Source organism: Cebus imitator, unplaced genomic scaffold (genome assembly GCF_001604975.1).
Source record: "Cebus imitator isolate Cc_AM_T3 unplaced genomic scaffold, Cebus_imitator-1.0 Scaffold554, whole genome shotgun sequence".
NCBI lineage: Eukaryota > Metazoa > Chordata > Mammalia > Primates > Cebidae > Cebus > Cebus imitator.
In genome coordinates this window covers 1-25,191 of record NW_016107869.1, presented here as the reverse complement: position 1 = coordinate 25,191, position 25,191 = coordinate 1, and the positions used below count along the sequence as shown (strand labels likewise).

General features: G+C 37.7%; 1 protein-coding gene across 1 annotated transcript in view; it reads right to left on the bottom strand.

Moving 5' to 3' along the window:
- LOC108293950 (dedicator of cytokinesis protein 4-like) overlaps positions 1-20,885 on the bottom strand; it is a gene marked incomplete at its 5' end in the record, with an annotated part of 85,572 nt that extends 64,687 nt beyond the window's left edge. Inside the window, 4 exons of the mRNA XM_037733889.1 lie at positions 565-713; positions 18,053-18,111; positions 18,537-18,637; positions 20,777-20,885. Of these exons, the coding sequence (XP_037589817.1) occupies positions 565-713; positions 18,053-18,111; positions 18,537-18,637; positions 20,777-20,885 (418 nt within the window). The remainder of the gene's footprint in view (positions 1-564; positions 714-18,052; positions 18,112-18,536; positions 18,638-20,776) is intronic.
- Between the last annotated feature and the right edge of the window lie 4,306 nt (positions 20,886-25,191).

The window sequence follows — 25,191 nt, the reverse complement described above, 5'->3', positions numbered from 1 at the left end:
TGGTTTTATAATAAGAATGCCTGTTTTCCCAAAACTGGAGCATAACTATTAGAACCTATGTCAATCAGAAATGGTAAACTCATTTACGTGGAATCTCCTTTATAAGAATTTCCACTGCTTTAAATTAATTCTCAATGCTTCAAGCAAAGAAATAAAACATACTGGGAATCAAATGCTCAAAGCTAAGCCATTAACCAAATACAATGTGCAGACCACTGAGAGCTCAATGAGTTTAAGAATCATTAACTCTCTGATTCTTCTGCTCTGTGTCCAACTGGGTGCAAATAAAGTCTCTGCAAGTTCTTAAATATAGACCTGCAAAATCAAAAAATTTTTTAGCTGAAAGGGAATCAAATGATTTTCAGGAATTCACTGGAGGCTCAGGTCAACACAGGATCTGAGAAGTATCCACGGCTGTGTGGCTTAGGAATGGATAGGCCAGGATGGAATCCAGGTCTGATGGCCCAGTGTTCACTTCCCAACTTGGAGTAGAATCTGGAAGTTCATAGATGCTTCAGAAGAGCTGAAACTCTTCCACATCTTCTGAGGAGCACTTCTGCCTACCTGTTTAAAGTTGCCACTCCGCCTCTGCTCCCAGTCCATCATATCATGAAAAATTGGAATCATGACATTTCGAAGATCTTGCTGGGGTATCAAGGTCACTTCTAGGAAGGGGCCAATCAGGGCAGGGATAAAGTGAAGCTTGTGCTCTCCTAAAGTGAGAAAAATATTTGAGTTTCAATATATTCAATCTTAATATGATTCCAGAAAATTAATATAAAATTTGTTTAAAACAATTGCCACAAGTATATTCAATTATAGTTGTCTCCTCAAGCAAGAAAATATAAGAAAATAACCCATGAGACACAATTAAAATGATATAAATCATCAGGAATTGGTTATGTACATTATTATACATGCATGCATTAAAATTTTTATGCAATCATTAAGAATAAAGCTGAAGAAAGATAATATAGGTGAAGTTTTTCAATATGCTTAAGTGAAAAAGCAAAACGCAGGTGCAATACAGTATGTATAGGAATATTTTTCATTAAAATACACACAAACACACACACACACACACACAAACACACATATATATCTTAGTCTACAGCATTATCTAACGTTAACCACAGAGGTTATCTCTGGATGGTGAGATTATGGCCCTTGTTTTTTGTATATGAAAAAAAGTGGTTCTTATCTGTATAATTTTTCTTGAGTGGTTTTTGTTTTATTTAAAAATAGATATGGGGTCTCACACCATTGCCAAGTCTGGTCTTGAACTCCTGGGCTCAGGCCATCCACCTGCCTTGGCCTCTCAAAGTGCTGGGATTATAGGCATGAGCCACTGGGCTGGGCCCCTTGTGTTTTTTTCTTAACATAATAAATACACAGCCTAAATAAAAATCGAAATAGTGGTCCCCCCAAGAGAATATAAACATTTTCTGAAAAGAAAAAAATGTAACAATAGTGAAACCACAATGATGTACTACCAGGTGCTAAAAGGTATGGTATTGATAATTCAGAGGAAAGGAAGGTGGGGAATGGTATGAACACAGATGATTTCATGTAGCAGGTGAGTGTTAAGGCTATTATGCTAATCTTCTTTGTTAAATTTCCTAAGTTTCTATTTCTATTATATAACTATTGCATGCTATGAAAAATATATTCAAGAGCTAACCTTCAGCATCATGGCTGAAAGCATATGAGAGCATTCACGTAGAACTTACAAGTTGGGAGGCTGAGCAGAAAGACAGCTGGCTTCATGAAGGAGGGTAGTTTTTCAGTAACACTATAGATTCATAGCACATAGGTACAGTATAAATGACTTTAGAGGGTTTTGTTAAGTGAATATGAAAGCATCTGGGAAGGAGAAAAAATAATGACTGAGATAAATGAGAGTTGGGAAAACATGTGGATGTTTATGAATTCACTGTTTTTTTGTGATTGGAAGTGCTGTGGGAAACATCCACTGTCTTTGGAATGTGGCCCTCACCTCTACGTAATTGCCTTATTTTCAGTGCTTTGGAACATTAGCAAGAGTATGACTGAGTCAATAGCAAGTTTTTCAGATCTTGGCACAGAAAGTAATACTGGCAATAGATGAACACATGAGGAAAGCGGGCACACAATGACTTCTGGACAATCAGTGAAACTGTTGAAACATTTCAAAGCTAAACTCATGTATTATTTTTTCCTTTAGGCTAAAATATCCAGAATCAAGGAGAGTTGTTTGATTAATTCTATCCTCAAGTATTCACTCTCTAATATCCTCAGAGTATGAGCATTTCTATCATGACAAAACTTTCCTCTCTCTCAATGACACAGAAGGGTCACTGTTACCACACATAGCTGAAGATTTTAGATTTGAGGGGCCATGTTGCAGTGCTGCACGTGCTACCAATGTGAGAGAAGAGAATTTAGAAAAACTTCCCTGTAATCTGTAAGCCAGACAGTTCACGGTATCTTCTGTCTCTGTACATCAACTTCCCTCAAAAAGGCATTACAGCAGTCAAAGCAATGATCTGAATTTTTAAGTACTGAAATTACTATAAACACAAGGAGAGACAAAGCTGTAGGGGTGACTTCTTTCTTGTACATGTTTTGACAAGGAACAAAGTATTCATTTAATAGATAGATTGGAAAGTTTGGGGAATGTCAAGATCATAAAACTGGACCTTATTTTATATTGTATGTGTTTGCTGTCTTACCATTTTATTAATTCATTCAGTCATTACATTCATTTAGTGACTCAAGACATAAGAATGCCTTGTGTATTTTGAACACTGTATTCAGAGAAATACTTGGAAATAGCTAAATCACAATGGGTATTTGGGCAATTGCTAAGCTACAAATCTAGTATCAAGAAACAACAAAGGGCTGGGTGCAGTGGTTCACGCCTGTAGTCACAGCACTTTGGAAGGCCAAGGCAGGAGGATCGCTTGGGCTCAGGAGTTCGAGACCGGTCTGGGAAACATGGTGAAAACTCATCTCTACAAAAAAATACAAAAAGTTAGCCAGGCATGGTGTGTCATGCTCAAAAGTTCAGTGTGGCAGGGGTCAGGATTGGGTGAGGGAAGTGTTGGCAATGAGGGTGGCTTGGTTTGTAAGCCAAGCTGAGAGGAAGGGGGAGTTAGGCAGTTCAGTTGTGGGTGGTGGTGGCCAATTAGAGCTTTATTTTGTAAGAACATAACTGGGAGAGTGGAAGATGGGCTATAGCGAGGAGACAGATGCTGGAGGGCCAATTAAGCTATCTAAGTGACTATGATAAGTATTGGTCTAAAAGCAGCAGCGATGGTAAAGGGGAAAAGGGGCCAGAGGGTGAGTGAGAGTAAACACTGTTATTAAATGATAGTAAATTTATAGGAGCAGGAGCCAACTTATGATGAGAGCAAGACCATGACTTCAGTTTGGGGCATGTTTGAGGTACTTCTAACACTGACTACTGTAGCTGGTGTCAAAGAGCCTGGTCTGGGGCTCAGGACTGAGGTCTGGGCTGGAGATGGATCATTTCAGAATCTTCAGTGATAAATGGCGTGAATGAAATCACATGGTAGAAACCTGTGGCAAAACATAAAGGGAGCAAAAGGAGCAGGAGAGCCTGAGCATATACGTGCTGGGACAAGAGAGGAGCCAACTAAAGTGACAGGGTGTGGGGTAGGGAAGGAGAAATAAGAAAGTGGTGATGAGGAATGACAGAGGAGTCTTTCAGAAGCAAAGAGGGGCAAGGCTGTCAAATGCAGTGACTCTTTAATACCATCTGGTACTAGTAAGCACTACTAGTAAGCACTCCCTATGGCAGGCCCTGCTCTGGGTGTTAAAATCCTTGGAAGCTAGGCAACTCACCCAAAGTCACTCAACTAGTTATTTAGGGAGGCCAGCATTTGAACTCATACAGGCTGGCTCTACAATGAATTCTTAATCACCATCCTAGGGATAGGACTTACTACAGGTCTTTAGATGCGGCAGAAGAGTAATGCAAGTGGAAACCTGATTACAAATTTAATTTACAATTACAAAGTAAAAAGAGAGAGAGACAAGGTGAGCTGGCAAGGATTGCCTATTTTTCTTCTTAAAGTTGTCTGAGAGTAAATGCAAGAAAGTCAATTAGTCAGGAACTTGATGGGTGGGGAGGAAGTGAGATTTTTTTTCTCTTTCTGATGGGAGAGTGCCATCACATGTGTCATTTGTTCCATATTCATCCATCATTTCATGTGGTTGGGTGGGGTTGAGAAATCCTCACTCTGCTGCTCCAGCCTCAACAGTAGGCATATAACCTGGGCCTTGTAAAAATCCAGCCTCAGCCTGGTGCAGCGGCACTGCTGGTAGTCCCAGCTACTCGGGAGGCTGATGCAGGAGGATCACTGAGGCCCAGGAGGTGAGTCCAACTGAGCAACATGTAACATAAACATCTCTAAACAAACAACCAAACCAAACCCAGCTTCATCCTTGGCCCCAAGGACTGGTTCATGATAGGCACATCACCCAGCAGGAGCAATCTGTGGCCCTGAGCAACATTCTAAAAAGGACTTTGAAAAGGGGAAATAGCCTTGAAGCTGATGGAAGCCATTTTCCTACAGAGTGGAAACAGCCTGAGAATACACAGAGGTCAAAATAAACACAGAACAAAGGAGAGCTGGGAAATGGCCAGCCCTGATGTGTTTCCTCTTGAAAATGGCCATCCCTGAAGCCGGATCCACTTGTGGGCTTCCTAGCTCCCAGAGACAATATATTTCTTTAACATGAGTTTAATTTGAATGTTTTGATCTTTGACTTTGTCAAATACAATCAGCAGAGCTCTGTTATGCTAGTTAGAATGTAAGAACCTGTACCCTCTGTTAAGGCCCTCTGAACAGGGTCCTGCCTACCCTATGCAGACCAATATGGTGACAATGAGGAGATGGAAAGCTCTGTGCTAAGACCTTCATGAGCATGAATTCTGTTGGAATTTCCATCCTCCTGGAAAAGGTACCCTTGACAGAGGCCACTGGTCTGAACTACCTTCTAACTTGAAAATACCTAGAGGGCTTTGTATCAATTTCTCAACCACAGTCTGTGATGCTGTCTCAAGGCTGTCTCAGATATCTGCCTCCATTACGAACTGAATACTCTTGCCTTTGCCCTGCATCCTGAGTGCCCTAGGAGACCAAGGTCCTCATGATCTCTAGTGGCAACATGCTCACCCCCTCCTTTAGCTGGTATAGACACAGCACCTTGGGGCATCTGGAAGGTCTCTCATTCTTAGGATTGGGTGCTCCCAAGAAACCTGACAACCATCAGAAAGTGCCGCTCTATCACAGGAGTGTCTGATTTTACCTTGGCTTGAGTGTCAGTGTGAGTTAAAGTCGTTAGACAAAGTGCCTTGAGCGTCTAGCCAGAAATACGGCTCCGGACACAACCCACAGACTTGTGCCCATCTAAAAGTCCCTTTATATCACTGAAGTCACACAATCCTTTCCTCTCTCTTAAGTTACTTGTTTCTAACTAAAACAAGACACACTGCTAGTTCTCTGCAGTACACTGCAGCTTTGCAACTTTTCCTTTTTACGTTTTTCTACTGCTACTTCTGTGAACAGAAAAGTTCTGCCTTCAGCAGTTGGGAGTAAGATATATTCTGTAGCCAAATTTTAGTCTCAATATTATCCCATCAGCAAAAAAATAGCCATTCAGTTTCTACATTCTGTTAAGTCACCTATAGTGTTTCCTATTAAAACGATACTTAATTAGTAACGGGATTTTAAGTTCAGAAGTTAACCAGAACCATTTTTTTAAGGGTAAGTGCTTTAGCATGGGCTGTACTAGTAAGCAATCTAGCACATTGCCTCCGCTAAAGAATCCTTGCCCAAATGTGACAGAGTCTTTCCAAGATCCATTTTTCAGAAAGCCAGGCAAATCACAAATTTAGGAAGTCAAAGGGGAAATCACACAAGGCGGATAAGCATGCTTAGTCCCATCACTTAGTTCATCAGGATCATGCCTTCAACTGTGGGCGGCACATTTAATATGATGCTGGGATCCAAAAACCAGAAAGGGAGAACAGTTGGAGAGCACTCTCTGTCTTCTCCACTCTGGGTCAAAACCAGGAAAAGAAGAAGACTAAAACAATGCTTTTACTCTTCCTTCTTTTTCTAAATTGGTAATAAATTATCTTCAGCTTACACCCTCTGAAGTGCACTCTAAAACACTGGAACTTCCTTAACCTCAGAACTTTAAAAAGAAAAGCAGCTCATTTTCTTTTGCACAATGACATGGCATTTTTACCGAACCTTTGCAAATGTTATAAGATCAACCCAGTTCTTTTATAAATCTTATTGGGCAGGCCCAGGGCAAATAGTTCCCCAAAATTCAAAAAAGCAACTTCCAGGGGAACCATCTAAAAATCCCCCTTATTTGGGGCCCCTTCAAGTTCCCTTCTAATTACAGAACTGTAGGCAAGTAAAGGAAAACTTAGGCCAATTTTCTAAAGACCCAAATAGGTGTATAGAAGTTTTCCAAAATTTAACTCAAATATTTTGCCTTACATGGAAGGATGTTATATTGCTCCTAAACCAGACCCTAATGGCAGCTAAAAAGCAAGCAGCTCTGCAAGCAGCAAAGAATTTTGGAGGTAAGTAATATATCTCCTACAATACACCAAAAGGGAAGAAAGCAAGTAAGAAAAGCAAAAAAGAAAGAAAGAAAGAAAGAAATTAGACACATCATCCCCAATTGGGAGAGAGGCAATTCCTATAAACAACTCTGATTGAAACCCTGATAACTCAGGAAACAAATGAAAAAACAAACAAACAAACACTTTTTAATATGCATTTTAGAAGGCCTATGGAAAACCAGGGCCAACAATTACTCTAACCTGTCTATAATAGACCAAAAGCCAGATAAGAATCCTGTAGCTTTAATGATAAGGTTGAGAAAGGCACTAATAGAATACACCTCCTTATTCCCTAATTCAATCAAGGGACGGCTCATTCTAAAAAACAAGTTTATTACATAGGCAGCTTTCAATATTGGAAACAAACTACAAAAGCAAGCTATAGGACCAGATAGTACCTTAGAAAACCTCCTAACGTCTTTTATAATAGGGACAAGAAGGAGGCCCAAAGGGAAAGAAAAACTCAGGAGTAGGACAAAGGCTCTAGCGGCAGCTTTGCAGGATTGCAAAGTCCAGGATCTCCGAGGTGCATTTGTTAGTTGCTATCAGCGGGGCAAGCCAGGGCATTTTAAAAAGGAATGCCAGGCAGCAAGAAAAAATCATCTCAACCCTGTCCAGCCTGTGGCGGAGACCACTGGAGACAGAACTGCCCCCAGAGGTGGAGGTCACTGGATTCAGGACCAGTCTCACAGAAGGTCCAGCAGGACTGATGGATCCTGGGGCTCAAGCCCTGGCTCCAAGTGGCTCAAACTGCCATCATAGAATAGAGCCCTGGGTAATTCTGAAAATGAAAGAAAGGAAAGTAAACCTTCTAAACACTACAGCCAGTCTCTCTCTTTTCTCCCCTTGAATCCGGGCCTCTCCTCTTCCCATAGCAAGACCATAAGGTGTGTCTCAGGAAAAACTCTAATCCAATATTTTTCTCAACCTCAGTTGCAGTTAGGAGGACCTATTATTTACACATGCTTCTAAGCCATTGTTATAATAGCTCTACTGGTCAAAAAAGCCTCCAAGTTAACCCTAGGAAATAATTTAACTGTTTGTACCCCACGTAATGTGACACAATTACCGTTATCTAGAAAAGGCTCTTAGCTAACGACCAGTAAAACAAGAAATACATAAGGCAGGATAAGCAGTAGTCACTCTAAATAATGTCTCTCCCCAGCCACAGCACTCAATTCGCTAAGCTAATAGCGCTTACATGAGCACTTGAATTAAGCAAAGGAAAGGTAGCTAACATTTATACTAACCCCAAGTATGCTTTCCTAATTTTCCATGCTCATGCTGCCATTTGAAAGGAAAGACATTCTCTTACCACGAATGATTCTCCTGTAAAATATCACCAGAAAATTAATAGGATATTATCCTCAGCCTTTCTTCCACAAGAAATAGCAAGAATGCATTGCAGGAATACCAAAAAGAAACAAGTGAGGTTGCCAAAGGCAATAAATTAGCTAATCAGGCAGCTAAGTCAAAGGCAAGGAAGCCTCAAGGCATCAACATGCTTCAAACCCCTTCTAATACAGGAAGGCTCCATAAAAGAAATTAAACTTCAATATTCCCCACAGAAATAAAGTAAGCCACGTCTCAAGGGCATACTTTCCAGCCTTCAGAATTGCAATGGTCAAATAATGGCAAACTCCATTTGCCAGCCTCCAGCCAATGGAAAGTCCTTAAAACCCTTCACCAAGCTTTTCACTTGGGAAAGAATAAAACTTATTGATATGCTCAGATATTGTTTTCTGGCAGAAAACCTCTAAATTGTTTAAGCATGTAACCTCTCTATCACTTCCAACAAAATTTGACACAACTAGCAGAAGCCCAACCCCCAGAAAATAAAGCCACCCTTATTCAACCCAGGACATTTATTATTAGCAAAAACTCTCATCTCTCTCTCCTTCCCTAAGCCAACCTGGAAAGGGCCCCACACTGCTTTTCTTTCAACACCCTTGGCAATAAAAGTTATAGAAATCAACTTCTGCATACATCACACTCAAGTCAAAGCCTAAAAAGCTAAGGGAGCAACCCCTGACAGCCCAAAGGAACGTCCTAAATGTCAATGTAAAGAAATAAAAAATCTTAAGCTAAAACGCATAAAAAATAAGTAACTGAGGGCTACTCATCTTAATCCCACTCCTATCTCACCAGATATGTTTCATTATTTCTACCCTTTCCTCTCAAAGTTCAACACCAAATAGTAAAACTTCTTTTCAACTCACATTTGCAAGAAAATTTTTATTACACATGGGATTTTTTATAACTTATAAATACACAAAGGTGAATATTATATCTTGGCAAGTAAAAAAATAATTTTAAACAGAAATTATTTACTATACTGCTCTTGTGGGAATTGCTATAGTCCTGCTACTATTTGCAATAAAACTATACACTGTGGCACCCACAATGTGAAATTCTGGTTGTAAAATTCAAATTGCTGTAACATTATGCCTGACTATCATCCTTATAACAGGATTAATAATTGCAGGAAAGACTTAAGGTTTTTTTGCGTATAGCAAAAGTAATAGTTACGGATAAAAAGTATAAAAGTTTTACTATTATTAAGTTTAACAGCACATTTTACTAGAGGTTAATACAATGCACTTTAAGCTAGGAAAAGAAGGTTATTAAAAAAAAGATTTTATATACAGAAAAATTTTCTATGGTAAATAGTTGTCCCAAAAAAAAAAAAAAAAATAACTGGTTGTTTAATGAAAAGATGTGTAGAACAAGTCAGAAAGTTTAAGTATGTTGTAGGGTCTGTAGAAGTTATAAAAAAATAATAATTAAAGAAAAGAAATTATCAAAATTAATGCTAAAGTTATTTTAGCAAACCAATAACATATCTCTCCCAATCAGCTTTCAAGTTATAAAAATAGCCTAAGCCTAAAGTTACTCTCTAATGGCAAGTCAAGGGGGAAATACATGCTTTTCCTCAAGAAAAATGTTACTTTTATATTAATGTTTCTGGTAATGTACAGTGACATCTAGTAAAGGCAAACAGGTTTTGCCATCCCTTGGTGTAACAAACAGGTGTCAGTTATGGTCTATAGGACTCCGACTAATGGTGGTAATCTTCATGCTCATATTCTAACCCTCTATGTTAAACCTTCTTGTAAAATTTATCTTTTCTAGCCTAAAGGTAATCAAACTCCAAACATTGGAGTTGTGCTATGAACAAAGCCAAACATAGTCACCCCATTCTTCCCAAAACCCTTAAATCATCCTCATGAGAAGGCCCAACTGCTGTTCCCCTACATGACATCCCTTTTCAACAGGAAGCAGCCAGAAAGAATCATCATCCAACACCCCCTAAGAGCAGTGAGGTTTACTTCTCTTTAAAGGGGAAGTAATACATGAGTTATTAAGAAATAACTTTTAGGCAGATAGTAATGGTAAAGGTTATTGGTGAACATTTTCTTGTAATTAAAACAACTGCCCAAAACATTTCTTCTCTAACAGAAAAGGTGGCTTAAAGAGCCAGGCTGGCAAGCTTTGATATGCAAACGCCAGCAATTAAAAACCAGGCCCATCTGACATGGCGAATATGGCAATTCCTGCCTTCTCCTTGTCACTACCTGTGCCAAGTGTCATGGCCATCTCTGGATAACACCATGTGTTCAGAACATCATGGCAACCCACATTTGCATATTAAAGAACTAAGGTGGGAGGGCCAGGTTTTTCATGGGCTATGTGAATGACACACCTGGTCAAACCAATACCCTGGGCCCATGCAAATCAAACACTGCCTCCTCTAGCCTCTGATATAACCAACCATTTTCCTGCTGCTCATGGGGTCTGTCTTTGTTTCAAGCCTCCCCCCTCTGTCTCTGTACAGGGGAGCTGTTTTCTTTTTTCTTCTTTCTTACCTATTAAACCTTTTGCTCCTTAAAACCACTCCACGTGTATCCGTGTCATTTTATCTACATTGGCGCAAGACCAAAAAGCCTGGTGTTCTTCCATTCATTGGAGCTGTATCATCACTATCTCTAAATTATTAATCCATACCCATTATATATGAAAGAAACTTGGCTCATAACTCCTTTTACATTCCTACCTTTATTTTTGACCTAGATCTTCCCTTGTTTTTCCCAAAGGACTGCTTAGTTTTCCTCATCAGAGCAAGAACACCTCAAAAGAAACTTTTCTATTAATCTAATTGTATATTTACATCCAAAAGAATAAATGCTTTCAAGACTGACAAACTCAATGAAATATAAATTCATTGCTCTCCCTGTATTTTCCTCATTCTATCAACATATACAATTCCAGCTGGTAACTAGCAGCTATCAGTTGCAATTCCTTCCCTCAGTTATTTTTTCAGGGTAGAAAACTGATGCAACCTGAAGTCAAATCACTCTTACTGTCATTTAAAAAAGCCTAAACCCACTGAACATCTTATCAAGATGTCCTGGAAACTGAGGGGGTAGAAAGAGAAAAGGAGGCAGAAAATTTCTGTTGGGACAAAGGCTCACAAGCCCTGAGATGAACAGGTCTTACATTTGTTCCATAACCCTGCCCCAGGAGATGGCCACAGGGGCTCAAAGTCCAGCCACAGAGGCTGTGCCCCAGCAGAGCCCCAGCTGTGCCCTCTCTGCTGCCTTGACACTGTGTAAGACATGAACCGCTGCACAGCTTTTGGGTGTGTGTGGGAAAAGGAGGATGGAAGAGGGAGGAAATACAAAATGAAAATACATTTCCTGCCAGCCTGAATAGTTCTCCCATGCTTGAGTTGGTAGATGAGACTCAGAGCTTCTATGTTACTATCTTAGTCGTTTTGTAGCCTGGCATCTCTTGGCCTTTCTAATAAAGACCATATTAGCATGCACTTGTATGAGTACTTTTGAATCTCTTAAAAAAAATCTCTTCCACTTATGGATACGATCAAATTTTCTTCTTAAAAATTTTGTTTTTACTATGAAAAATTTCAAAGGTACATAAAACTAGAGAAAATAGTTAAAAATGAAAGAAATTCCCATATATACATCATCTGGCTTCAATAATTATCAAAACTCTTGTCCTCATTTTACCTAAGACATCAACTATTTCTTTTTCTAGAGTACTTTAAAGCAGGTCTGAGACATTGTATAAGTCTACTTGTACACACATCATTAAGCATTTTTAACAGATAGGACTTCTTACAAATACAGATTCAGAATGCCTTTATCACACTTAGCAAAGACAAATAATAATTCCTTAAATTAATTTAAAACCCAGCCTATATTAAAATTTCCTTTGATAGTTTTAAAATATGTCATTTATAGCTGGTTTCTTACAATCACAATTCAAACAAGGTCCATATACTACATTCTGTAGCCTGATTTTTCCATTAACAGTAAGAAGGTCAGAGAAGCCACACCTATATTTAAGTCATTGTGCAGGAATGCATGAGAATAGCCTTACTTGCTGAAAACACACTTTTGGAACATGGAATCTGCAAACCTGAACAGGCTCTCCAACCACAGAAAATTAATTCCTACTGAACCAGCAAAGCAATTTTGAACTATGTACAGCAACAGCAAAATAAACTTCATTTAAATGATTTCTTTTTAAACCACGGATTTAGTATACTTTCTCCATCTCTAATTGTTGGCCACATGGTCTTGTTTTGAAGTATTTAGGGCACCTGCTACTTGGGCTGCTGGAGTTTTATATTTATGCACACAGAGCAGCCTGCTAGGAAAGTATTGATTTTTTTTTCTACAGCAGTTACAAGAGACTGTGTTTGCAAATGTGGAACAAAGAGCTCACTTTATATTTAGTAAGAATGTTAGTTCATTTTAAAATAGAAAAACTTAACCTTCAAGAAAGATAAAAGCCAAAGCTGGAACATACTGGTAAAGGCTAACCTTTTTCTCTGTTCTTGGAAGTAGGGGCACAGATGGGTAAAGTTTTGGGGGAAAATATTTGACTTCCCCCACCACAGCTCTTGATAACACATTTTTTAGTCCTTCAACTTAGAAAATGAAACTGCTGAGGAATATCATATTTAAGAAAAGGTGTTTACTTATTACTAGTTGGCCTCTATGCTCCAGAAAGAAATTATTTCACCAAAACCACAATGAGATACCACCTCACACCCATTAGGATGATCACTATCAAAAAATCAGGAAATGACAAATGCTGGAGAGAAAATGGGGAAACTAGAATGTGTGTGCTCTGTTGGTGAGAATGTAAAATGTTACAGCAGCTATGGATAACAGTGGGGAGGGGGGAGTTCCCTCAAAAAAAATAACAATAGAATTACCATATGATCCGGCAATTTCACTTCTGGCTATATACCCAAAAGAAGTGAAAGCCAGATCTCAGAGTATTTGTACGCTCATTTTCATAGCAGCATGATTCACAATAGACAAAAGGCAAAAGCAACCCAAATGTTCACTGAGGAATGAATGAATAAAGAAAATGTGGTATATCCATACAACAGCTTATTATTCGGCCTTAAAAAGGAAAATTTGGATACATTACAACATGAATGAATCTTGAGGATGATCTGCTAAGTAAAATAAGCCAGTTACAAAAGGACAAATTCTGTATGATTCCACTTATGTGAGGTACCCAAAGTAGTTAAATTCATACAGACAGAAAGTAGAATGGTGGTACCAGGGCTGGGAAGACAGGGGAATGGGAAGTTATTGTTTATTGGGTATAGAGTTTCAGTTTTACAAGATGAAAAGAGTTCTAGAGATGGATGGTAGTGATAGTTGCATTGCAGTGTGAATATACTTAATATCTTAATATCACTGAGCTGTGCCATGAAAAATGGTTAAGATGTACTTTTACTTTTATTTTCGTTTTTGAGACAGAGTCTTGCTGTATCCCTCATACTGGGGTGTAATGGTGCAATCCTGGCTCACTGCAACTTCTGCCTCCCAGGTTCAAGTGATTCTCCTGCCTCAGCCTCCCAAGTAGCTAGGATTACAGGCATATGCCACCATACTCAGCTAATTTTTATATTTTTAGTAGGAACAGAGTTTCATCATGTTTGCCAGGCTGATCTTAAACTCCTGACCTCATGTGATCCACCCGCCTCAGCCTCCCAAAGTGTTGGGATTACAAGTGTGAGCCACCACACCCAGCCAACATGTACATTTTATATGTATTTTACTACAATTTTAAAATACTTCAAAACTAAATTTTAATTATATGAGTGGCATGATGTGTTCAGTCCTCTGTATGCACTGGAGATAGGCAGCATGACTCAAAGTTCCAGGCAAGAGCTCAAAGCCTTTCTGTCCCCAGGAACCACTGCTGTCTCAAGGGAAAGAAAAGAAACCTTGCCTTGTTGGCCTGTGGAATTTTTTTTTAAACTTTAGACAACAAAACCTTTTGATTTTGTTTCTATGTTCCAAACCAGACTTCACAGAACTAGGGCTGAAGCATGAACTAGCAGAGCCATGGATTCATTCCTGTTGACATAAAAATGGGTGCTCATGGCCCTGCTTGCAAAAACTCCAAGGCTGAGGGGAGAGCAGAAGAGAATTTAGAATTCGCTTCTCCCAGTTGTATGAGCTACAAATATACTAAAGGATTCAAATATTTACTTATTCAGAACAAAGGTTAAACTTTCTGTATGTAAATAATCATTATAAAAGCACTTTTAATACTACAGATAAGTTGTTATGTAATTTTAGAATTATAAAATATATTAAGCACACACAACTAAATGTCTACTAGTCAGATGATTTATGGTTAAAAATAACGCTGAAAACTAAGCAGTTCTACGTCTCATAGGGTTGGAAGATTGCTCACAGGTTGCAAAGGGATATAATGATCAGATTTTAAAATACTACAGCTTTTAGTTTAAAAACTGACAAGTCACTGAAGTACATGTGTCTTCCCCCCCACCGTTGTCAGTGGAATGGAAAAAAACAACATGTTTCTAGCATATGGAAGAATTTAACTTCTGAGGTAAACATCAATGACCAAATCTGATGTAAAAGTATTATCCAGTAAAATGTGCATTTCTAAATTAGATCAACTAGGCAGTTTCAAGTGGATAAAAGTATATTAAGTGACCTTGGGCATTTCCTCCCTTCATCCTAGTTTCTAAAAGTTGGTGCGTTTTGTATCTATTAAAAATATTGAAGATATTGCCTGGGCACAGTGGCTCATGCCTGTAATCCCAGCACTTTGGGAGGCCGAGGCGGGCGGATCACAAGGTCAGGAGTTCAAGACCAGACTGGCCAACATGGTGAAACCCCATCTCTACTAAAAAATACAAAAATGAGCTGGGCATGGTGGCTCGTGCCTGTAATCCCAGCTGCTTAGGGGGCTGAGGTAGGAGAACTGCTTGAACCAGGACCCAAGAGGTGGAGATTGCAGTGAGCCGAGATTGCGCCACTTCACTCCAGCCTGGGTTTCAGAGCCAGAATCCAACTCAAAAAAAAAAAAATATATATATATATACATATATATACATATATATGTATATATATATGTATATATATGTATATATATATATATGATACTGATTTATGAATTCATAAAAGCTTATTAGCTTTATTAAAACATGATGATGTTGTCTTTGTCAAGCTTTCTCATAGTTCCAATTAAATTGGGAAAAAAGTTTAAAATATAAGATTTTAAAATTAAGATTTTAACAGGTGTGGACCATTTTTTCTTATGCCCTCCAAAACACTTGCATATAGACAGTGCTTCATAAACTTAGTCATATGAATTGTTACATTAAAACATGGCAAATTTATAATTACCTAAATTCTCTTTTAGCATTCAAATTCTCACCATGCCATATTTATAAGTAAACCAAATGATAACTAATGCATTTTGATATTCCTAAGTAACAAGCTGATTTAAGGCCTATAAGGGTATCAAAAAATCACCCTGAATACTTAATTCTTCTTCTCATTTTATAAAAATATATGTTGGAAGAAAGGCTTTATCATTTCCGAATATTTTCTAATTCTAGCTATCATACAATAGCAACAAACTTTAAAATTCACCTAATATTTGGGAAGTCTCTGCAGTCAGGACACAACTCTAGGGAAACAATGCAGCAACCAAGGAATGAAGTGAAAATTTACACTGACCTTATGCCTGAACCATGTCATGCTGTCATGCTGGGAATCTGTAAGTCAAGTATAAGGGAGGAAACTTTTTTTTTGAGACTGAGTCTCACTCTATTGCCAGGCTGGAGGGGAGGTGCCTTTTCTAACAGAGTCCCAGGATTGTGCTGAGCTAGTCTTTAGGGCTGGAACAACAAAGAAAGAGGATAAACTAAAGCAGTGCTTTTCAGTTTTTAGCTAAGTACATAAGAATCACCTGGAGAACTCACTAAGAGAGATTGCTGTGCCCCAATCCCAGAGATTCTGTTTCAGTAGGTCTAAGGTAGAGCGAGAGATTTTGCATTTCTTACAAGCTTCCAAGTATGCTGATGCTAGAGTGTGACAAAATACTGCAATATAGGGATTGATATGCTTCAGAAGTTTTCCATATTCTCTAGATCTCAGACAAAAGAGAAAAAATTTAACATAAAAACCAGAGAGGCAGAAATAGTTTCATTTTAGAAGAAAGACAAAATAGAGGATGAAAGTTTATGAAGTATACAATGACATGTTTAGGGAGATTAAAAGTGACAGCTTTATTTAGCAGCCCAAGGGTCATGGGTCTAAGTGCATAGCTGTTATGTTTTGGATATAGATTTATGTGGAAATAACCATAGATGGCAAAGCTGACAAGTATCTAGAACAGGAACTGGCCATGTTTTTTTTTTAACATTCTAGTAACCCAACTGAATCTGTCCTGGTCTCATAAATTGAGCCCAGAAAAGAGCTTAGACAACCACAACCGCAGTCAAACAGATTCAATGCAGCATTCTTTCAAAAACATCTTGCTAAATTAATGTCAAAGGCAATATGGACACTACAAGGGCCTTGATCTTCTTTTGAAAAAGTAAGGACACAAAGAATCAATAAAACCTGAAGACTAAGAAGAGCAGTCTCCAAATAAGAAAACTATTTTTGATCTGTATCTAAAGATAGATCATGATATTTTCTGGTTGGCCTTACATAGTTGGAGGTTGGAGGTTGTTTTCAAGATGTTAACTCATTTTTTTTTTTTTTTTAGAGTCAGATTCTCACTCTATTGCCCAGGCTGGAGTATAGTGGGGTGATCTTGGTTTACTGCAACCTCCACCTCCCAGGTTCAAGTGACTCTCCTGCCTCAGCCTCCCAAGCAGCTGAGATCACAGGCGCCCACCACCACGCCCAGCTAATTTTTGTATTTTTAGTAAAGACAGGGTTTCACCATGTTGGCTAGGCTAGTCTCGAACTCCTGACCTCAAGTGATCTGCCTGCCCCAGGCCCCCAAAGTGCTGGGATTACAGGTGTGAGCCATTGCTCCCAGCCTCATTTTTTTTTTTTTTTTTCTAAAATCATCAGCAACCACTGAACACCAGGCTTAATTATATATAACAAGGCTCCCTCAAGTTGCTATGTATACTTGAGGGATATACATAACCTATTAAAAAAAAAATAGCCCTGTTATGATCCTGGTCAAAAATCAGTCTGTAACATGAGTGGAAGTAAAACAACAATGGTTCTATTTTCATTCACAGAAAATAAATCTTTCCATCTTCAAGTTGTGCTTGGATGAGCCCAAGAGAAAGGATACTTTCAGGTCATTACATATTCAACTCAAATAGGTCAATCACTTTAATAAATCAAAGAGGAGAATTAAGATGCAGTAATAGTAAATGAATACTAAAAATCAGCATACTTAATATACCAAATAAAATAAGTTATAAATCTCTAGAAAGGGACCCCATGCCAATGAATTTTAAAACAACTTGTTTCCCAAATATTATTGTTTCCTATGCAACCAGATCTGTACCATCAATTTTCTGGGATAATATACTCTATCTGCTTTGGCAGATTAACACAATTGTATCCAACAGTTTCTTAGCAACTGCAGATGCTTTTAAAATCCCTTGGCTATACTCCTTACATATAGGACAATGGTTTCAGGTTTTTAAGAGTAGTGACGTTCAAGTCAACGTTTCATGAAGTTTAACCTAAATTTATTATGATTCACAGTTTCAATTCAGAGTTCTAGAAATTCTGAGTTGTTACAGTTTCAAATTCTGAAAGATTACCTCATTGCTGGAAATAATATGTGTAATGTTGAAGGAATGCTAGATGATAAAATTTTATCATTAATTAACAAATGAAACACACAAAGGTAAGGTGACTTTTCTTAGAGACCAATTTAAAGAATTAGTTGTAAACTTCTTCAATGCCAAAGTGTCAATTACTTTCTATTGATGTTTATTGATTTAGACATTTGGTTTCAAATGCTGTCATTGGTAAATTGCCTTTCTTCAGCTGTACACTTCAAAGTACAGTGACGAGCTATATAGTGGATGTGGCTTCTCTTTTCTTCACTTACCTAGGTTTTGCCACATGCTGAAAATTTCACAACCCATTGTTACCCGCATGTCACCATATCTGAAATAGAAAAAAAAAAAAATAAACCTGATACAACACCTCCAGAACAAAGAAGTATTTGTGTGTCTTTAGGATACAAGCTGTCATTCTGAATTAAAAGGTAAGGAGTTTTTAATTAAAGATGTTTAATATACATTTCATGATGCCTCTAAGTCAAATCGTTATGTAAACCGTTTAGTAAAATAGATGTGTTTCATAATTTTTTGCATCTACAGAAATTTTGAATCCTGAAAGAGCCAGGTCAAAACAATGTGCAAACATGTTTAAAATATCACAGCGTCCAGAAAAGATTGCTTCTTGACCTCTTGGTCACTGGTTCTTCACTGTGTGATTTCCAGTTATGGCCATTCTGGTTTGTGAATAATTTGAACTAAATACTCTTTAAGAGGCAACATTTCTCACCTGATTTATACATTGATACTTACTTTTCTAACACCTTTTTCTTCTTGGAAGGTGTGAACATCTCTAACTGCAGACACAACTGGTTTATAAAAATGACTGCAAGGTAAAAGTAGGAATCCCAGATCTAAAACAAGAACAAGATATTTCAATACTATGGTGTTACAAACATATTGACAAATGAAGTGACACAGTATTTTGCATTTGCTTCCAAACTGGTAAGGCGATGAGGGTATAGCTGAAGTAAGATTGACCCTGAGTTGATAATAGTTGAACCGTCATAGGTGTTCATTACACTATTCTCTCTACTTTTACATATGCTTGACATTTTCTATAACAAAGAACTAAATAAATAATACCATTAATATCTAGGTATATATTGCTCCAAAGGTATATTCCAGGTTTCACAAGCATTTTGGTATATGCTAAATGGTAGGTGTGTGGTTCCTCTTGTAATATGTCTGAGAATCTCCAAGAGGATATGTTATAAGATGGATTTCTTTATTCCTGTGAGTTCATTTTTGGAACTCCTTTTAACGTACAACCTGTAAAAAATGCATACACTTCTTCAGATAGGCTAATTGCTTTAAATTCAGACATTATATAAAAATTCCCTACCCAGACAAATCTTTTAAGTGTTCTTATACCAAAAAACAGAATCAGAAAGAGATCTGAATAAAGTTCCCTGAAATAAACTTAGCTAAATAAATAAATAAAGGACATAATGGAAGGAAATACTTCTCCTCTGATACCATGTAAAACTAAAGACAAATAACAAACCCGGAGAAATATGACACAGAATTAATATCTGTTATAGATGAAGAGCTCATACAAATAAAGAATATAATAAAACCCTAAGCAAAATAATGAATAAAAGTCAAGAACATAAAATTCACAAAATTATGAATTTTGGTCAATAACTTGTAACTAGTCAGTAAGTAATAACTAGTGAGAAATGCAAATTAAAGCAAACAGGATTTTTCTCTTTATCTGTCAAGAAAAAAATTTCTTCCAGTGTTGGTGTAACTGCAGGAAAACAGGCAATCAAATATAATTGGTATAACCTTTCACTCAACAATTCCACTAATAAATATTTATCTAAAGAAATACTTAAGGTCCAGGCACAGTCTCATGCCTGTAATCCCAGCACTTTGGGAGGCTGAGGCAGGCAGATTACCTAAGGTCAGGAGTTTGACACCAGCCTGGCCAACATGGCAAAACCCCCTCTCTACTAAAAATACAAAAAAAATTGGCTGTGCATGGTGGTATTTGCCTATAATCCCAGCTACTTGAGAGACTGAGGCAAGAGAACTGCTTGAACCTGGGAGGCGGAGGGTGCAGTGAGCTGAGATCACTCCACTGCACTCCAGCCTGGGCAACAGAGTAGGACTCCGTCTCAAAAAAAGAAAAGAAAAGAAAAAAAAAACCCAGAAACAAAAAAAGAACAAAAGAAATAATTAGGGATATATGCAAAGATTTATTTTATAAGCATGCATATAAAATGAGTAATTTATAAGAATGAAATATGAGGTTTTGACATACTATAAGCTATAATATAGACAAATATTATATAACTATTAAAATTCCTTTTGTGATTTTTGGTATTTTCTTATTTTCCAATAAGAAAATTTTATAAAAATGTTTAATATGAAAAATGTTATCGAAAACAGAATATGAAACAAAGATGCCAATAACAAAGAAAGATCATTTAGGAAAGAAAGCCAAGATAGGCACTGCTCATCTTTGTTTGACATTTATCATTTGCTATTTGAAAAATGGTATACCAAGAATTTGTAGGCACCCAGGCATATCACATTATGTTATAGATATACAGAGGGTTCTGCCTTAAACAATCCTACCAGTGTTTCATTTTTTTCTTCTCATTTATTCATTCTAAAAAATGGGAAGACAGAGAAATAAGAAACTAAAGAGTTAACTTTGTAAATGTTTTCTTCACATAAACTCCATTTCTAAAAAGTAAAAAAATTATGTTCAAAGTCCCCTTTGTCACAAACAGGGATCATATAGAAAAGAGCAGGAATTAAAATTTATAGTAACAATAAAAAACCATCTCCTTTTAGGCACTATGATTTTCCAGGTTGATAAGCATTATTACAGCCTTCATCTGTTCACAAACATAATGAAAACTGTTTTATTATTATTCATAGTTAAAACTAATATGGCCCAAGAAAATGTTAGGTAATTTCCTATAATACAATGCAATTATTTTAGCCCAAGCAGGAGAGTCAGCTAAATGAATGCTTACCTTATAATCAAAGTTTTCATTTAAGAAGTTCTTACGAAGTGCATCCGAGAGGTACAGAACTGTTGTAATGATAACACTAGTGATAAAAAAGGAAATGTCAAGGTGAAAACTTCATATTAGTGAAAATAATTTAGTATACAAGAATAATAAGATATTAAAATAAAGTCAGTAGGCATTTGGAGCAATATTAAATAATTCATATTTGAAATAAAAAAGAGACACCAGGCAAAAAAAAGGGGAAGAAATCTATCACTGAAGTCAGGTCCTTTGTAAACTGATACACAGAAAGATCTATGAAATTCATATGACTCAGACAGTAATACATTATTATCTTGATGTTTTGTAATGTTTTTTATTAATTTCCAAACAAAACAAAATGATTTACTACAAACATAACATTCCATATTTATTTGGTTTTGAGACAGGATCTTACTCTGTTGCCCAGGCTGGAATGCAGTGGCTTGATCATAGCTCACTGCAGCCTCGAACTCCTGGGCTCAAGTGATCCTCTTGATTCAGCCTTCCAAGTAGCTGGGACTACAGGCACATGCTGCTGGGCCCAGCTAAGTGTTTTTTCAGGTTTTGTGAGACAGGGGTCTCCCTATGTTGACCAGGCTGGTCTTGAACTCCTGGCCTCAAGCTATCCTCCTGCCTAAGTGCTAGGATTACAGGAACACTTCATTCTGATGATCATAAAAGAAGACCACACTTTTTTAAACACAGAGAAAAAATGGAGCCCAAAGACAAAATGGATAGGAAAAAATAATAGAATATATTGAATTTATTTAGCCTTCTCTCTGTTCTCTCCTGTTTAAAGTGTTAGAGGGCATGCAAAAGCTATGGAAGGCAGATTCCCTCTGTCAGGGCGACAAGATTTCCACTAAAGAAACAATTACAGACTGTGAAATTGTCTATAACCCAGTGCTAAGCTGTGTGAAACCGACAGAGTGTTAGAGACATTCAGAGAAAGGGCCATCTCCAGGACAGGAGAAATCAGAAAAAGGCTGACCGAGGGAACAAATATAGCCACAGGTAGCTCACTGGGGAGATAAAAAAAAAAAAGGATTTGGTGAGCATTCTTGGTTAGTTCTAGAGCTTTGCAATTTGTTCAAAATCTGCTAATTTTTACAACCAGAGGATAAATAAAGTTGAATGTATTTCCAGTTGGTTTACTTAATATTTAATACAGCATTATACTGAAGCAAGATAAGCCACCCCCTGAGCTACTAATAACTGAGCACCAATATATACATTGTTGATATTTAAAATTTCTTTTGCCTTTTCTGAGATGCAAGTGTAATGAGTGCTATGATGTGATAAAGCCTCACTTTTCTTCATGGGATTTGGTATTGAAGGATGTAGTTATGTCATGTTAGGTAAAATGAAAAACAAAACAAAAGAAAGCAAAATACACTATCAACTTTGTACCTTGGTTATCTTGCTAACAGAGATTATATTTACTAATTAGAAAAATATAGTCTTTGAAATATATAAACATTCATTATTGTTATTTGCTGGGAAACTCACTATTACAGCTTTCTGGTGGGATAGGGAAACATTAACAAGGGTAGGTTGATGGTTCAATGGGGAAGTTCAAGGTAAAGAAAAGGAAAAACAACCACAATTTCATGGGCACCCACTCTACCGTGAACAGGCAATGTTACATGCGTGTGCATTTTACATATGTCATGTGCACCTTTCAGTGAATCTTACTATGAAATTTAGCTATAAGAAAAACCTACAAGATTGAGAAGTCTTGTGGTTTCTTCAGTCCCCTAAATGGCAGGTATCATCAGTGAAAGTCATTTCAAAGAGATACATCACCTGCCAATGATGGTATAATGTGGCAATTTCCCAAAGACACTGGAGAAACCAATGATAATTGAAGACATCATTGATGTTCCGAAGTATTTTACTTAAGTTTTACTATAAGAAACTGAAACTGAATCATCAGAAAATGAAAGGCTATCAGGCAAGGAAGTTGTTCTTGCCTAGCATCTAATAAGATCATTGGACTTCTAAATTTAAAGAAGAAAAACCTGTATCCTTAACATGTAGTTATAAGCACAAACTTTCTGCTTTGATGTTCAACAGAGAAATACACACAGTCCCCCTACACCTGAGTTTTACATTAAAAATCACCTTGTGGCCCACAGTTTCAGCTTAAATTGATGTTCAGACACAATACCTCTGGTTTAGTGAAATATGCCGTATCTGAATTTAGACTACCAGGCCAAATGTCACAGAAAGAAGGAAATAAACTCAATTTTCCAAGGGAGAGAGAGGTTATTCCAGGGCAAGGTTTACCAAATGGTTGTTTACATAGTGGATCCCAAACAAAGAATAAATATTTGTGGCTTTCTGAAGTACACTTGCTGGTACACAACATGGAACCTCTGTGGCCTTACTCTAGAACAGTGGCTCTCAACCTACCCTGTGCCCTAGAATCACCAGGGAGCTTTTAGAATATGGATGTCTGGATCACATCCCCAGAGACTAATGATTGCTCTGGGCTACAACCAGAACATCAGGACTGTCAAAGCTCCCAAGTGATTCCTATGGTGTACCCAAAACTGAGAACCACTGCTCTACCTTACAGCAGTGCTTCTCAAACTTTAACAGGTACCTGGTTATCTAGTTAAAGTGCAGATGATCCAGCAACCCTGGAGTGGGACTAGAGATTCTGCATTTCCAACAAGCTCTAGTGGATGCTAATGCTGTTGGTTTGCAACCACCTGTGGAAGAACTAGGCTCTGGGGCGGCCCAAGTCAGAAATAACATTCCCGCAAACTCTGCTTCACCATTCTCCCGACTTCTGAAAGTTTAGGCAGATTTGTATGGGACCTCTTTCATAGGGGTCCTGCAGTTCTTATTTCTAGATTTAACACCACACCCTCTTACCAGGGTTGCTTTACCATTAGGCAGAAAGAGTCACAGGGCATAGGGCCTGTGAGCCTTTCAGGGAATCTGGAAAACTTTGAGACCTGAAAGAATGTTATGAAACCAAACTGAAACTGCAAAATAAAAAGTAAAAATGAATAATTACATGTTCACAGAAAGTGACACGATGACTTTCATTAATTGCCAATTTTAATATTTATGCAATTTAAAATTATGGATTACTTTTTATAATTTTATAATTCCTAAATATAGTATACACAAATGCTGAGAAATCATAGCCAATCAAAATTAAATTATTTTACTTAGTAAGCTAATGAGTAAGAAGCAAATATAAAAAGTACTTTTAATTTTTTTCTTCAGCAAAATTATATCTAATGTGGCATGTGGGTCTATTTAATGTTTGATAGAAGTAGGGCTTCCAAAAATATGACTGCCCAAGGCTAGAAAGACCTTAAAATGACGATTGAAATGCTTTTCTTTCATACCTATAACATTCACCCAAGCTGCCAAGAGTTCCCAGAGCTTTCTGTGGTAACTCGTCACTGAGGCCATTTCCTGACACACAGGTCCCTAAGCCAGCCAGAGGCATTTATACATTATTGCTCCTTCATTTTAGTAGATACCTGTGGAGTTTAGGGACCTTTCTTTACTCGTTTCAATTTATCCAAAACTACGTGGCTTCTCTGGTTTCATTCTTTCACTCTGGTGTTAGTGAAATATGACAGTATCTAAAATTTAGACTATCAGGCCAAATGTCACAGAAAGTTGGTAACAAACTCAATTTTCCAAAGGACAGAGAGGTTATTCTATGGCAAGGGTTACCAAATTGTTGTTTATATGGTAGATCCCAAACACAGAAAAAATATGGAGTATTAAATATTTGAGTATGGAGTATTAAAAATCTCAGTGCTCCAACCCAATAGTCAAAAAAGATTTTCAATCTTCTACCACAAATGGCCGAATTACTGATTTCTTCCTCTTTCTCTTTCTTTTCTTTCTTTCTCTCTTTCTTTCCCTCCCTCCCTCCCTCTCTCCCCTTTCTTCCTTACCTTCCTCCCTCCCTTCCTTCTTTCCTTCCTTCCTTCCTCCCTCCCTCTCTTTCTCTCTTTCCTTCTTTCTTTTTCTTATTTCTTTCTTTCCCTCCCTTCCTCCTTCCCTCCCTCCCTTCTTTCTTTTCCTCTTTCTTTCCAGATGGTGTCACCCAGGCTGGAGTGCAGTGGCCTGATCTCATCTCACTGCAACCTCCACCTCCCGGGTTCAAGTGATTCTCTTACCTCAGCCTCTCAAGTAGCTGCAACTACAGGCAACCACCACTGCGCCCAGCTAATGTTTGTATTTTTAATAGAGATGGGATTTCACCATGTTGGCCAGGGTGGTCTCAAACTCCTGACCTCAAGTGATCTGCCAGCTTCGGCCCCACAGTGCCTGGCCCAAATTACTGATTTCTGCCACATCAATGGATGCACTAGGATCATTTTTGACAATCATAATCTACAGGAACAGCATGATAAAAC